Source organism: Gallinula chloropus (assembly GCF_964237585.1).
Source record: "Gallinula chloropus genome assembly, chromosome: 3".
NCBI lineage: Eukaryota > Metazoa > Chordata > Aves > Gruiformes > Rallidae > Gallinula > Gallinula chloropus.
In genome coordinates, this window is record NC_140087.1 from 51,071,578 (window position 1) to 51,085,918 (window position 14,341).

General features: G+C 45.2%; 1 protein-coding gene across 1 annotated transcript in view; it reads left to right on the forward strand.

Moving 5' to 3' along the window:
* The window catches only part of RASGRP3 (RAS guanyl releasing protein 3), a gene marked incomplete at its 5' end in the record, with an annotated part of 30,349 nt that overhangs the window by 13,513 nt on the left and 2,495 nt on the right, over positions 1-14,341 (forward strand). Inside the window, 5 exons of the mRNA XM_084261361.1 lie at positions 1,076-1,153; positions 4,119-4,235; positions 7,591-7,706; positions 8,528-8,675; positions 12,177-12,213. Coding sequence (XP_084117487.1) covers positions 1,076-1,153; positions 4,119-4,235; positions 7,591-7,706; positions 8,528-8,675; positions 12,177-12,213 — 496 coding nt within the window. The remainder of the gene's footprint in view (positions 1-1,075; positions 1,154-4,118; positions 4,236-7,590; positions 7,707-8,527; positions 8,676-12,176; positions 12,214-14,341) is intronic.

Below are 14,341 nucleotides of genomic sequence, written 5' to 3' on the forward strand. Positions count from 1 at the left end.
AGTAGTAATTCTATCTGCCTGCTGGGAAGCATCCTTTTAACTTAATCCTAGCTTAACTGGGGATTTGCAAGGTAGACGGTAACTTCCAATCATGTCAATTACTCCAAAGCCAATTAATGTAGGGACATGATCATGGGAAACACGCAATGTTTGTTTCCTCTCATGGCAAAACATTAGCCACAGCTTTGATTACTTTTCTCCTTCATCACTCCAGAACAGGAGGAATTTATTGCAGACCTGCATCAGCACAAGATACTGATTGCCAAAGTGAAAACAGACAGATTCATCTTACTTTAAGCATGCTTACCCCCTTCCTTTTTTTTTCCTCAATAAATCTTCCAGGGAAAAGAATGAGAATATGAAAGGAAAAAAGCTTTCCTTTATGACAAAAGGAAAGCTGAAAGGGAATTTTCCTTACTTGCTGAGAGGGGATCAGGAGCAGTCCAAGCTGGACTGAAGCAATAGATTGCTCTTCAGGGAGTACTTTGACGTGTCAGCAGCAGTGCCAAACACAGCCTGGGTCTCCTGGGCCTTTGTCAGTGCCTGGGGCTTTCCAGAGAGGCTTTTGCTGCACGAGCTGATCTCTGTGAAGAGCTGCAGCACTCCATCCCTTCTTCAGGAGCAAAATCTGAAACCCTTCTAGCGAGGCCCCTTTACAACTCCTTTCCTGCAGATTTGGTATTTGCAGGGTTATTGCTCTGAGGTCTCACATGACCACTGAGCTGCACAAAGAAAGTGTTTTGCATAAGGGTGGTCTTTGGTGCCAATGTCCCTCTTTGTAGAAGGTCAGCACGCAGCCCCTCTCACTTGGTGTGTCGGGATGGAGGTTGTGACAGCCCCCGAGTTCAGCACCTGCTCAGCTCAGGCGTGAACAGCAACGTGTGCTCACCAGTGTGGGCCCCATTAGCTCTGTGAAGAGCTGCTTTCCCAGCAGCTGCATGTAGCTTTGATGTGTATCCTGAGCTCTGAGTAAACTTTTTGTTCGGCTTCAGCGGGGAGTTTCTCTCTTCTGACAAGCCTGATGTATCTAACTCAGTCTAACATCTTACTGGTTTTCCTTCTTTCTTACCCCTAGCTGTCCCTGGACCTCTATCACACTGAGGATGATATCTACAAGCTCTCGCTGGTGCTGGAACCAAGGAACTCCAAATCTGTAGGTCACAATTCACTGCACTTTGACATATTGCTTATTTTGTCTGTATGGAGTTGGTTGCATTTTGAAATGACAGCTCATGTGCTTCCTTACTCGTACTTACACAAAGCACTTTGGTGTTACACTGGTAGGGTAAGCGTGGTCACTGCTTATTGGTGTTGGGAGAAGTAAATAATGAAACATGCCAGGTTTCATTATTAATTGGGTTTCAAGAAAACCTCTGCAATTCCTGGAAAACCCAGTTCTGCCTTACGTGAAGATATCCTTTTGTAAGTTTCCATCAATTATTTAATCACGTGACTGTTACTTCATTTTTCTGGGTGCTGGTGCAGTTGTATAAAACCGTGCTGAGTCTGAAGGTATGGTTTAGGTAAGGCACAGCATTAGCTGTTGTGTTTTAAAAACTGTTTGCTCATGTGGGATTGGCTTTCAAGCAGTGTCTAAATGCTTCAGAATGGAGATTCTTAATTTTTTTTTTAACATGTGCAACTAAAGGTGATGCTGCATTGATGCATTTTTGGTTATACTTTGCAAGTCTGAGAATACAGATAAACCTCCTAATGGGGACTCTGCCCTCTGTGAGCATTTCATCAGTGCGTTAACATCCTTATTACCTGTCATATCCAGCATGTAGCACACTTGGGCTGAGCCCTCTCGAGTCTGACACCAGCAAGAAACTAAGGGTGGCTGGACATGCTTTTAGCAGGGTGTGAGAGCAGAGTCCAGCAGTCCGAGGTGATTCATTGCAAAGCTTTTTATGTTTTTGAAGTATTCTTAAAAACAAGCAAAGAAACAGAACCCCTGAACGTCTGCGTGTAGGGCTTCATTGGGCTAAGAGGGGGTTTTATCACTCCTGGGTGCCAATTTGAGGAGTAGGTGTGCATTCATTGGTGGATGATAAGTAATATAAGCTGTTGAATGCATCCATAGTCAACACTAACTCAGTCTGAACACCTGGAATTTCACTACCGAGTCTCCATTCTTTGTTGGATATGATTTAACCACCACAATTCCCATTTGTCACTGTCGTTCTGGCTCCCTCATGCTCCCATTACTGTCAGCAAAGTTGAATTCTAACAGCTCTGTGCTGTGAAAGGACTAATGGGCCACTACTATAAATGAAGAAAACTATCGCGTTGCTGCTTTCATCTCCAGCCCAAGCTTTAAGGAGGACAAAAGTGATATAAATGGTGCTGTGAACTTTAACAGTATCCAGCAATAGTGGGAGACTTCTGCTTAAGGATCAATGAATAACCAGTGACATTGAGCTGTTGCAGCACCCTGATGGGTAAAAAAGCTGCAGCTGAATCGACAGAAGCCGGACTATTTGAAGCCTACTTCTCTTTGATGGAGTGCCAAAGCTCACAAGCTATATTGGAGGGGAAAGAATCTGTAGAGCTTTTGTAGGTGGAAAAATTTGTCAAAGGCAACGTGACAGCGTAGTGATATCATTCCAACTGCTCCTTGATTTATTGTCGCACGGATACAGCCCCAGTGCAGGTGCATTGCAGAGGAAGTGCCTTGTGCTGCTGCAGTTGTTTTCATGGCAAAAGGGGAGCTGACCTGTTAGTGTCCAAACCTGCTGTCAACACGGGCTTGATCAAGACTTTCAAACTGGGAGGAGACTCTTCTGTCAGCGTAGCAGCCTAAAATAATACCAAAGACTAATTGCCAGTTGTAGTGCAGCATCTCCCTGTCGCGTTGTCCTGCTTTTCCTAGTGGAATGGTTATCTTTGTGTTGGGTGTTTTTACTGGTATGGCTGTTGGCTAGAAGACAGGTCTGCCTGGTGCAGTCACCCTGCCAGACACCCAAGATTTCTGTGAAGAGAAGGCACTTGTCAAATCTCTCCTCTGACCGCAGCTGTAAGAACATCCCAATAGCAGCATGTCACATGCTATCATGTAACATGTCATCTTTCAAATATTGCTGCATTTCTGCATATTTTTAGAGCAGAAACACTTCCCGGGGTGTTGGTTCATCACTGGGTGGTGACATTTATTTTAGGATTAAAACATTCTGTGAGTGCTTTTGGCGTATAGAGCTGGGTGTCCAGGCTCACTCAGTTACTTGTTGAAATTGAGGTCTGTGGATATAAGGACTTTTATCTTCCCAAACTTACTTGTGCAGATTTGTATGGTGAGGCAAGAGCTGCTGTTCAGACAATTACACAAAGAAAAGCCCAAATAATAAAGCAACCCACTAAAACATCTTTTTTTTTTCTTTTCCTCCTAGCAAACACAGCAGAGTATGTGCCTTGTGACCATTATTTCATCTCTATGTCAAAGTTTACAGTACCTTTGCTAATCACAGTAATAACTAAAATTTTTACGTGGCTTAATTATCTCCCTCTTGACTCACACCAATTTAAAGGGAGACAGACAAGACCCAGATTTCTCACTCATCAGCTAATGCAGGGGCCTCCTGAGGCTGTGGGCCATCTCCCTTCTGATCCAAACCACTCTGAACTTTTTCTGCCTGACACTGCTTCACCTGTGAGAAGTCCAGTGAGAGATGCAGCAGGTGGCCAGTATGCCTGGCAGCATTTTTCCTGCTAACTGGTGATTCTTGGAGCCTTAGCTGAACCTGTGTTCAGGGTTGCCCTGTGTTTTCTACTCAAACAAGCTGAGCTGCTTGCTGGAGCTTCTCTCAAAGCACCATAGCGGTGCGGAGGCAGTCGGGCTGCGTGCTCTGCGCATCAAGTGAGCTGTCAGCTCCTGGTTTGTCAAGACCAAGCTGCTTTCAAAATAAAATATCCTGGCTGGTGTTATCTGTGGAGCAAGTCAAAGGTTAGCCCCCAGTGAAGCCGTTTAAAGCCTTGCCTGATGTTTTGTTAAACACTTTTTTACAGCATGGGGGACTCGAGTAGTTTGTGGTTGTAGCTCTGACATACAGAGCTGTTTTTAATGTGAAATTTAACTTCATAATTCACACTTGAAAACGTTTGTGTTCTGATCCATCTCTCAGCAGCCTACCTCCCCAACTACCCCTACCAAGCCAGTAGTACCATTGGAGTGGGCATCTGGAGTGGTACCAAAACCTGACCCTACAGTCATTAACAAGCACATACGAAAGCTGGTGGATGTAAGTATTTGGAAGAATATACTGGTCAATAGCTTTGCTGCTGCCATCATTATAATTGATTTCAAGATTTTCAAGAGACTGTTATGGGTGGGATGAATTCAGACCTCTGGTAACAAATTTGAGCTTCTACTGACACATTCAGAAATATTTATTGTTGCTGCGATTGGCGGTGGGATTGGTGAGCAGGTTTCCTGGATGCAAAGGGGAAAACTTTCAGGAGCTTCTAAGGCCTGGCTGCTCTGTTGCAAATCAACAGTTTTGATTTGCAAATACTAATTCAGAAGGCAAACAAGAATACTTAGAAACAAGGACTCACACATTACTAAGTCCAGAGAAGTTTTCTGGAAACCCTATTTCTCTTTTTCAGTTTGCTGTCATGTGACTGTCCAGAGCACAGCATCACTCTAAAAACGTGGGCATGAGGTCAGCAGGAGAATTATCACTGGGATCTTCCAGCTCCAGCTTGGAAGGGGATGTGTTAGGTGATGCAAACAGAACCAAACATTACCAGGTTCCTTTGGAGAAACTGAGTACTGGTGGGTCGATGTGCAAGGGACTTTCAGCAATGTGAGCAGCGCTCAGCGGAACCAGGAATGTGTTGTAGATAATGAAGCAAGATTTCCTTCTGCTTTTTTCAAATTAATAACTAAGCCTGGGAGGAACTATTAAATTCTGACCTCGTCCGTGTTGAAGGTCATTAATTGGGGTTATGTTGTTAAGGTAACGTAAACAAAGCCTTCAGTTCTCTTACTCAGACTTCAGTCTCGTGGCTTACGTTTTGTACATCGGCTTCTTTTAAAAGAAAGTTTTATTTTTTAATTAACATGGGATGCCAGAACTGCACATGCTGTTCCTGTATCACTTTTTTCAGTGCCATATGTGTTGATAAAAATCATGCTGCATCCAAACCTCTGTTTGAGAGCTTGTTTAAAGAGGAAGTCTGTCACAACTCCTTAATCTTTTCAAAACATGCTGGGTGGGTGGTTGTTCTTGTTCCTGTGGGTGGGGGAGATGTACTCCCCCATTCCACAATTTTGGCCTGGCTCATGGTGTATGATCTTGAGTTTGACAAGACTAAAATGTGTTTTGGAGTTGGTGTGGATAGAGCTTACAGAGATGCCCACAAGAGTCAGTAGAGCTGTCTTTGTTTCATCAGTCTCTGTCATTTACTAGCTGCTTTGAGTTGTGCTTTAAGGTACTGTTATATTACTAAAAGGATTGAAGGCTACTTGGGTTTGTATATTGGTTCCTTCTTGATCATGTATTTTTGAGGTCTGACAGACATCAATTACAGGTCACTTGATAAATGCTTAGAAATTGGATTTGTCACTTTCTCATTAAAATAAGGACAATTGTTGCAGTTTTGTGAGGCTGTGCTGCTGAGATGGTTTCTTTAAGCAGCAGTTAGAGTTTTCTGCCAGCCTAAACTACAAACAACGAGCAATTCAAGGCCAAAGTCGCGGCCCGAGAGATGGTGAAGCGCCTCTGAGAATCACATATAGGAGAAAACAACCCGGCAGCAGCTGCATTTTGCCACCAGAGAAGGGAGTGAGAAGATGTAACGAGCTGTGCAGACACCAAGGCCGGGAAAGGGTAGAGGAGGAGGTGCCCCAGGTGCCAGAGAGAAAGATGCCCCTGCAGCTCATGGAGAAACCCATGGGAAAGGCCGAGACCCCACCTGCAGCCCGTGGAGGGGCTCCAGGCTGGATGGAGCAGGTGGAGACATAGAGAAGACATAGTGACCATACATTGGAACAAGCCCCTGCCAGCACTTGCAGCCATGAGGAGAATCAGAGACACAGAGATGAAATATTTGCATTGGAACAGGTTTGCTGGGGGGAGGTTTGGAATCCCATGGAGGACTGGGACTGAGAGACATTGTGATAAAGAGATAAAGCCCTGTGGGAAAGGACTCATGTTGAAGTTCATGGCAGACTGTGTCCCGTGGGTGAGACCCCACGGTGCAGCAGGGGGAGGGTGTGGAATGAATGCCACACACCCCCCCCAGCCGAGAAGGAAACCAACAGGCAAGGGACTAAGCAAAGCCCCCATCTCCCAGTCCCTGCCCCCCTGTACTGCGAGCAGGGGGAAGAAAGGAGCGAGATCATGGCTAAAGGGAAGTCTGCTTAGAATGGAGGGGTGGGGGGAAGGTGCTACCAAGAACCTCATTTTCCCCAGTCCCTGCCCCCCTGTACTGCGAGCGGGGGGAAGAAGGGAGCAAAATCCTGACTAAAGTCTGCTAAGAAGGGAGTGGTGGGGGGAAAGTGCTTTAAGATATGGTTACGTTTGTTTTAAGATCTGGTCACGCTCCCAACTCCGGTTTTCACTGTTCTTTGTAGTGTAGTGTAATAAATTAGGTAGTTTCTCTTTTTCTGCACTCTGTGTTGAGTCTGTTTTGCCCATGTCATTGCTGACAGAATGATCTCTCCCTGTCCTTATTTTGTCTCCTGAGCGTCTTAATACATATTTTCTCCCCTGTCCAAGTAAGAAGGGGAGTAATAGACTGACTTTGGTGGGCGTCTGGCCTCCAGCCAGGGCTAAACCACCACAACAATGCAAACACCTTTCAGAGGTTGCAGTATATTAAATTCTTTGTCAACCAAATCTTAACCCAAGGAGAGAGTTTTTGTGCCCATACGTGTCTTTCAGATAGTCATGTTGACATCGACACTCATATTTTTCCCATCAGCATCACACGTAGCTTTACCACCCCTTGCAGATCTCTGCAATAAGCAAGACAGAATGCAGTGATTCCTTCCCAGCTGAGGAGGGCTTCCATTGCTTTATGCAACCTTACAAATTTGATCCCATGTCTGGTTTTACTTAGTGGTGAGCTGGAGCGTGTCAATGGGAGGGAATGGCTGTTAAATACAAAGTGCTCATGATCTGGATGTCAATGTATGAGTAAACAAATTGTAAAACAGATTGAAACTGTACTGTGGCAGAGCAGAGGTGGCCAGCTAAAAGAGACATCAAAACCATCAGAAATACTCATGGGAAAGATGCTGTTGGCTTGGGTTTGGTTTATTTCCTTTATTTGTAATTAAAAGGCATACTTAATAAAGCAAAGGGAATATGTGACAAGGGGCAGAATTTTAGTGATATTTCCAATAAAAAAAGAAAAATAAAGCAAGAATAATTTTTCTGTTAAAATTACACATTTTTCCCCTACAGCCCAATGAATGTGCATATTGAAGTACCAAATGGGAATAAAAGGAATAAAATAAGGCAGCAGAGCATCTGATTAATAATGTTGAACATTGTTATATGTAATTATAAAGTGGAAGAGCTGGTACAGACTCAGGATAGGCTAGATATTAGGACAATAATTTATTTTTCTTTTTTTTTCTCTCAGTCTGTCTTTAGGAACTACGATCATGACCATGACGGCTATATTTCTCAGGAAGACTTTGAAAGTATAGCTGCCAACTTCCCCTTTCTGGACTCTTTCTGTGTGCTGGACAAAGACCAGTAAGTTCAGAGGGTTGTTGGTTTTGTTGTTTTTTTTTTGGGGGGGGGGGGATCCCCTCAATTTAAAAACTAATGAAAATCAAATATTGAAGAAACAATATCTCCCAAGCTTCTTGTATCTGACATCTTGCTTAAGGAACTGAAGACCACCAAAGGCTGAATTCTCATTTAACTTCTTATGCCACATTGAGTTCTATAAGCCCACCCAGTTTGGAGTCCTGCTTTAGCTGGTATTTTAAAAATTGTTTATGTAATAGAGTAATGAGAAATTCCTGCTGGGACTGAGTCAAAACCCTAGAGTATCATCAAAGTGCACTGGAGATGCTGTATGGAGGCCAGGCGTTAGACTGGTGAAAGAAATACGTGAAGTATGGGACAGAGAAAATGAGCATATGCAGCAGAGAGGATAACAAATATTCTAGGAGATAGATATGTATGTTAAAAGGTATGTATTTCCTAGCCAGTTGGGCTTGATAATTCCTGTTGTCTAGAATCTCTTTGACTGTCAAGGCTGGCAGTCAGCCAGGGTCATAACGGTTTGGTCTGTGTGAACCAGGATCCTTCATTTAATGGCCTGATCTGCACTCTGATACCAAGAGCTGGTGAGAAACCAAGGGCCCTGAGGAAAGTTCAGCATTTGCTGCTTAATGAAGGCTAAGAACCACAAAGGCTCTAAGGGATTTTTCCTTCCAGGACTGTGGCAGCTCTTTCAGAGAATGTGCTTTGTGTGCTGCGTGCTTTTTGCAGTGAGAAAATCCCAGGTTGTTCCATGTCCCTGAGCAGTGACAGATCTACTCTACCTTTTTTTTCCCCCCTTACAGAGATGGTCTTATAAGCAAAGAAGAAATGATGGCTTACTTTCTGAGAGCTAAATCACAGCTCCAGTGTAAAATGGGACCAGGCTTTATTCATAACTTCCAGGAGATGACCTATCTTAAACCAACTTTCTGTGAGCACTGTGCAGGATTTGTAAGTATGTTTTTAGTAGTAGCATACCTTTAACAAGCAGCTCCTTACCTTTTCACATAGACAGGGTGAAACTGGCTCCACGCGTCGCTAAAGGCCCTTGGCCAAATATCTCGGTGCATTCAGACACACAAAGCATTTACTCATGTTGTAGCTGTGCTTATCCAGTCCTGTTTCAGTGGTTCCTGAATACTGGCATTTGTAAGAATTACTGTTGAGGGGAAAGAATAAAATTATGTTAGCTAAAGGATATTGGAGACTATATGAATGGCTTTACTTGGTTTATCTTAAGTTTTTTAATTTGCCTTGATTTCCCGTGTAAACAAGCTCAAGGGAAAATGGGTGTCTGGAAGGGAGGATGTAGATGAAGCAAAAGCTGTTCTTTCTCAGGAAATTGCACATGGAAACACAGCTATGTTCATAATTCTCTGAATGGCCATAACAGCCTTAATCCTTTCTCTATTGAATTAACAGCTCTTCTAATACGGTCAAGAAATTAAAAGTGCTTCCAGCAGTTCTGTACAATAAGAATTTTTAAATTTTATTTGGTTTTTTTATTTGCTTATTCTCTCAGACATAACTTACCAGATGCCACTTATTAGAGTGCTCTGTACGTAGCTGGGACATGATGAACCAATGTGGGCATTTCTGTTGCTGGCAAATCTCCAACTTTTCCACTTCAAACCAAGTATAGCAAAGAGAAAGGAATTACTGTGATTTAGAAGTTACTTGAACGCGCACACTCCTCTGAAATCAAATGTCTGCGTTTAAACAGCTACAGCAATAAGGGCAGAGGGTCACATACTCTGCCCATGTGCTGTCCTTGTACAGGGTGTAACCTCAGGCTGTCGTCCCTGCTTTCCAGCACAGATCTGCCTCTGCTATCGACAGCAAAATCCTCCAGCTTGTACTGCATGAACTTTTCCTCTAAGTAATATTTCTTTCTGATTGCAAGTAACAATGCCCATGCTGCTAAGTGTGAAAACGTGCCTCCTTTCAGACCAGATCTGGTGTTCCTGCTCTTGTCCAGGCTCCCATCTTCCACTCCCTTCTTGTTCAGATGCTCATGGTCCCTATTGCATTGCAACCCCTGATCAAGGCCACGGCAAAGAAGGAATTCCACCTATTTCCGCTAGAACTGCAAAGGCCTTGGAGGTGACATGGTCAGTGCTGATTCAGGAATGTGCTGGTGAGCTCTTGAGCTGACAGCTCCAGCAGACTGATGGGGCAGGGGCAGTCACGGGCCTGAGCCTATTGTTTCAGGTTGCCTTCAGCCTTGGGAAGACGTCATTGCGTTCGTGACACTCGGTTCATGTTTGGAAGGCTTCCATAAGAAAAGGAAGGCATAAGGACTACCCTGCAGTGTCCTCTCTGACAGATATTCTTCTCCTCCATCCATTTGCTAATTGGCCATTGTTGGTATTTTTCACATCTCTCTGATTCCATCCAGTGCAGGAATACAGATGAGTAAGGGGTCGCGCAGGAAATGGAAATAAAGTCATTCTTCCTGTCAAGTCACTGAAGTCATTAGCATTGTCCTGGGGACGAGCAGGGCTGATAGGACAGGAGCCAGCTACAAAATCTGCCACGTATTCATTCTGCCTTTCAGTGCTGCTCACCAGGGGTAGACACCTGGTTTCATCCCAGTGCTCTGATTCACAGTCAGAATAAGGTGTGCTGGCAGCTCACCAGGGGCAACGGACACAACCAAGCGCCGCAGGTGGTGCTCAGTAAAATAGCTGTTATTTCAAGACAGTATGGTCTTCAAAGGTCAAGCTAAGACCTAGTGCCATTAAGCAGCATGAAATGGATCTGCCCATGGCCAGCCGCAGTTCCGTCCCACGGCTTCGGTTGCACCCCGTGGCAGGGTAGGTGACCAGCTCTCCCGCGGAGCTTTATAATCAGAATTTGCACAGATCCTCTTACCTTGGAGCTGGCCCAAGCCAGCTTTGCAGCAAAGCTGTGGCAGACAGGTTCAAAGCTTCAGGTCAGAATGCATGACATGGCACTTCAGCTAAGCTTTCCCTGCTGTGGGTAACAACAACAGCGGTGCCAGATTTGAGCAGGAGCAAGGTAGAGAGCTAAGAAGGTGAGAAGAAAGCTCTGCAGCAGGAACAGCTTAAATGAAAGAAAGAACAATCCATGTCTCTTACAGTGATCCTGGCAAAGACACCTTGGGGAAAAAAAGTCATTGCTGCTCTTCCAAGAGGAGGTGAGCGGCTCCCTTCTTGCTGATGACCACAGCAACTGCAGCCACTGTGTGTATATACAGCATTAGCAGGAAAGGAGCAAGCAACAGGCTTTGTAGGGACTCTTCTTCTACTGTTGTCCCTTATGTTCTTTTATTCACCCTTTTCCCACCTTGTCTAACCTATCTTGCTTTCTCCAAGCCCCCATTTTCCCTTGCAAATGCTTTTACGCAGCATATGGGATTTATTCTTTTGCCCCAGAATCATCCTATTCCGTTTATTTCACTCCTGCACTCTGAACGTTCTCCAGCTCTTCTTTTTGACTGTTCCCTTAATGACCACGTTCACACCCTGCACATGGATTCTTAGAAATACAGTGAGGAGGCACATGGAGTTTCAGCTGCTGGGATGTGCTCACCCTCCCTGGTAATGTTTCGAATGAGTAAAGGATAAACAAACACCAGAGTCACCAGTTTTTCTTCCTTCAATGCTAGAGCTAGAACAACCCCCCCCCCACATACACACACCCTTCCTCTGCCTGCCTCTCAGTGGGAAATGCTTGGGTTTTGTAATGCCATGGTTGTAGCTACAGGGCTTCTTAGTGTGTAGGTAACAATTTGCTAGGGAACTGTCTTACTCCCAAGCAATCCTGCTCATGTCATTGCCGTGAAAACCTCCCAAAAATGGAACCACACACATAGCCTCCTGGAAGTTTAGCATTTGGTTGGTTTGTACATCAACAACAGCAGCTTCTGGGAGGAGGCAAAGATGGAATTTAGGGTTTTTTCTGTCTGTTTCAGTGTTGAACCCTTTTTTATTGGAGTCGGGTGGGTAATCAGATTGCTGTGCCTAGGTGTGCTGGGGCCCAGTATGGGAGCCAAGAATGTAATTTTTGCCCCAGGTGATGTTTTCTTCTGCTGTGGTTGGATGGCATGGGTCTTTCCTGTGTCTGGAGAATGGACATAGACTGGAAAATCCCATGCAGATAACATTAAGTGAGCCTAGAAGCAGAACATGTTTTGCTGGTTTCAGAAAGCTTGATATGATGGCAATTTTTCACCTGTTCCTGGAATGTCTGTCATGTCCATCTGTCTCTCCTCCTCCGGTAGTCCCACTGTGTAAGTAGTAGAAATCAGGGGGAAGCCACACAAGGCTTATCACAATTAGAGGGGGAGGTCTGCCTAACAGGAAGGGTGTTAAGAGCAGTTGTATCCTGTTTGTGCTTTTGTAGCCATTGGTACTTCCTCATTGTGACCTTGTTTTCCTTCCGGCTTTCTTTTCTGATTCCTTGACGTTCTTTTGTCTTTCTTTGCAGCTCTGGGGTATAATCAAACAAGGCTACAAATGCAAAGGTAAATACATCTTGCATGGATTTTTCAAGCTATAGGTGGTTGGGTTTAGCACAAGTGGGTCAACTGTGGTGTTTACTGAAATGGCATCGTGTTCATCCACACTTTGCTCTTACACTTGGTACTGTCCACCAAGAGTGACTGCTGGAGCACTGTGAATTCTCACTGCCTTAGGGGACATGTAGCACCTCTAGGAACTTCTGTGAGCTAAAGGTCCAAAGCAGCCACTGATTCCATGAGTTGTTACTGTCTACCTGCAAGGACCTTGCCTCTTGGAAAACCAAGTGTCCTCATCCTAACACGGAGGCATCCTGAAATGCATGTCCCAAGGTCCAGGGTCAGCAAAGGGTCTGCTGTCACCTACACCCACACGCCTGTGGCAGACCCTACCCGGCCCTGCAACAGGAGAGGGCCTGAGATCAAAATACAGAAATATTCAATTCCTGGACCTCCCAGCAGCTCTCACTGTGAGATCTTCTGCAGGCATTCAATTTGAGATCACAATAATATCCTAGAGCTCCTACAGCCCTCTCTGTTGCTTTCATAAAACGTTTAATGTTTAATTTCTGATGCAGTACTCACACCATATTGATCAGGTCAGGCCAGGAATGACATTGCAGTGGTCCTCATTGGCCCCGTTTATTTCTCAGGCAGCCCAGCTCTGGCTGAAGGGTAACATTGATTTTCACAGTTGTAGTTGAATTATTCATAGGGGAACAGGCATGCTGGGGCTCCATAGTTGTATTTATATGCCCTTTTTTCCCCTTAGTCATATACTGACTCACGGGATAAGGGTGAAGGATTGGCAGGATGGGGTTTTTAAGTTACACCATACTCCTGTCTCCTTCTCCACCCTTGAGCATCTCTTTCTCAGAGAGGGGTGAGGAAAATGCCCATGGCTAAACCAACGTGTGTAATTCAGCTGTGCCTGATTACTGCCATCTGAGCAGCGAGCACAGCGCTAGCTGCGGTCTGTACCGGTAGGATGAGGGATGGAAGATCGTGATTTGTCATGGCAACCCTGCACACTCAACTGGAGACCTGAATGCTGAGCTCTGTCCTGCATCGCTGCTTGAAACAGTGACCCAGTGGAATGAGGGTGAGCAAGCAGAAGCAGTTCTGTAGAGTCAACTCTACAGGCAACAGGGGCGTGAGGGCAAGAGAGCAGAGCCTCTTGCTCTGATCTTGAAGTGCCTGACAAGAGCAATCAGTGCCTGCCCTTTGTTGCTGGGAGTGCCAGCTGCTCCATATGCCAGCGGCACTGGAGCGCTCCAGCCCTTATGGAGGATTTCTGCCTCTGAGCACAGAGCTGTCATCTTCCATCAAACCTCTGGCACTGTGCTTCCAGGCAGAGGGAGGGAGTTCACCAGTTCAGGTCTGTCCCTTACCCTGTGGATAATGAGATAAAGCCTGACTCTATGATCTACAGGTGATGAGAGAGGTTCTCCACTGACAGGAGACCTTTATTATATTTGGTGGGAGGAGCATGTTACCTGCAGGGCAGGCAAAACCACAGCTGGGCAGGAACTTCTGTATTAGCCATATGAACAAGGGGACAGGAGAAACCAGGACTCTCACCCATCACACTCGAGCTGCTGCCCTGAGCCGACCCATTCCTTTAGCAGAGCATTATAAACACACCACCTTGGCAATGGTTCACCTAGAACAAAACATGAGGTCATGGAGCAGCAACAGAGAGACAAGGGATTCAGAAACTTTCAAACAAAGTTCTAAAGCAAGGGACAGCAGAGGACAGTGAGCCTGTGTTTGGGGCACACACCCTCCACCCTTTGGCCCTTTATTGCAGACAAGACTCAGACTGCCGTCAGGCTTCAGATAAGCATACCTAGTGATGACTCTATCTGCAGTGAGATGCAAAGCTCAGCAGAGGCGAGGTCTGCAGGCATTTTCATCCAGGTGGCTGATAGACATCCACAGACCTTAGTCTGTGCTGGTGTTACCTGCTGAGTTACTTAAACTAGCTTTAACCCATGTTAACCTCCATCTGTTCTTCCAGAGGCTCAGAGCATGGGCACTCCAGTGTCTTCTGACCATGTGTGATTCCTGTAATGGGTCCTGCCTGGTCAAATTTAAAAAGAAACAAACTTTTTCTGGAGACTCAGTGGAGCAG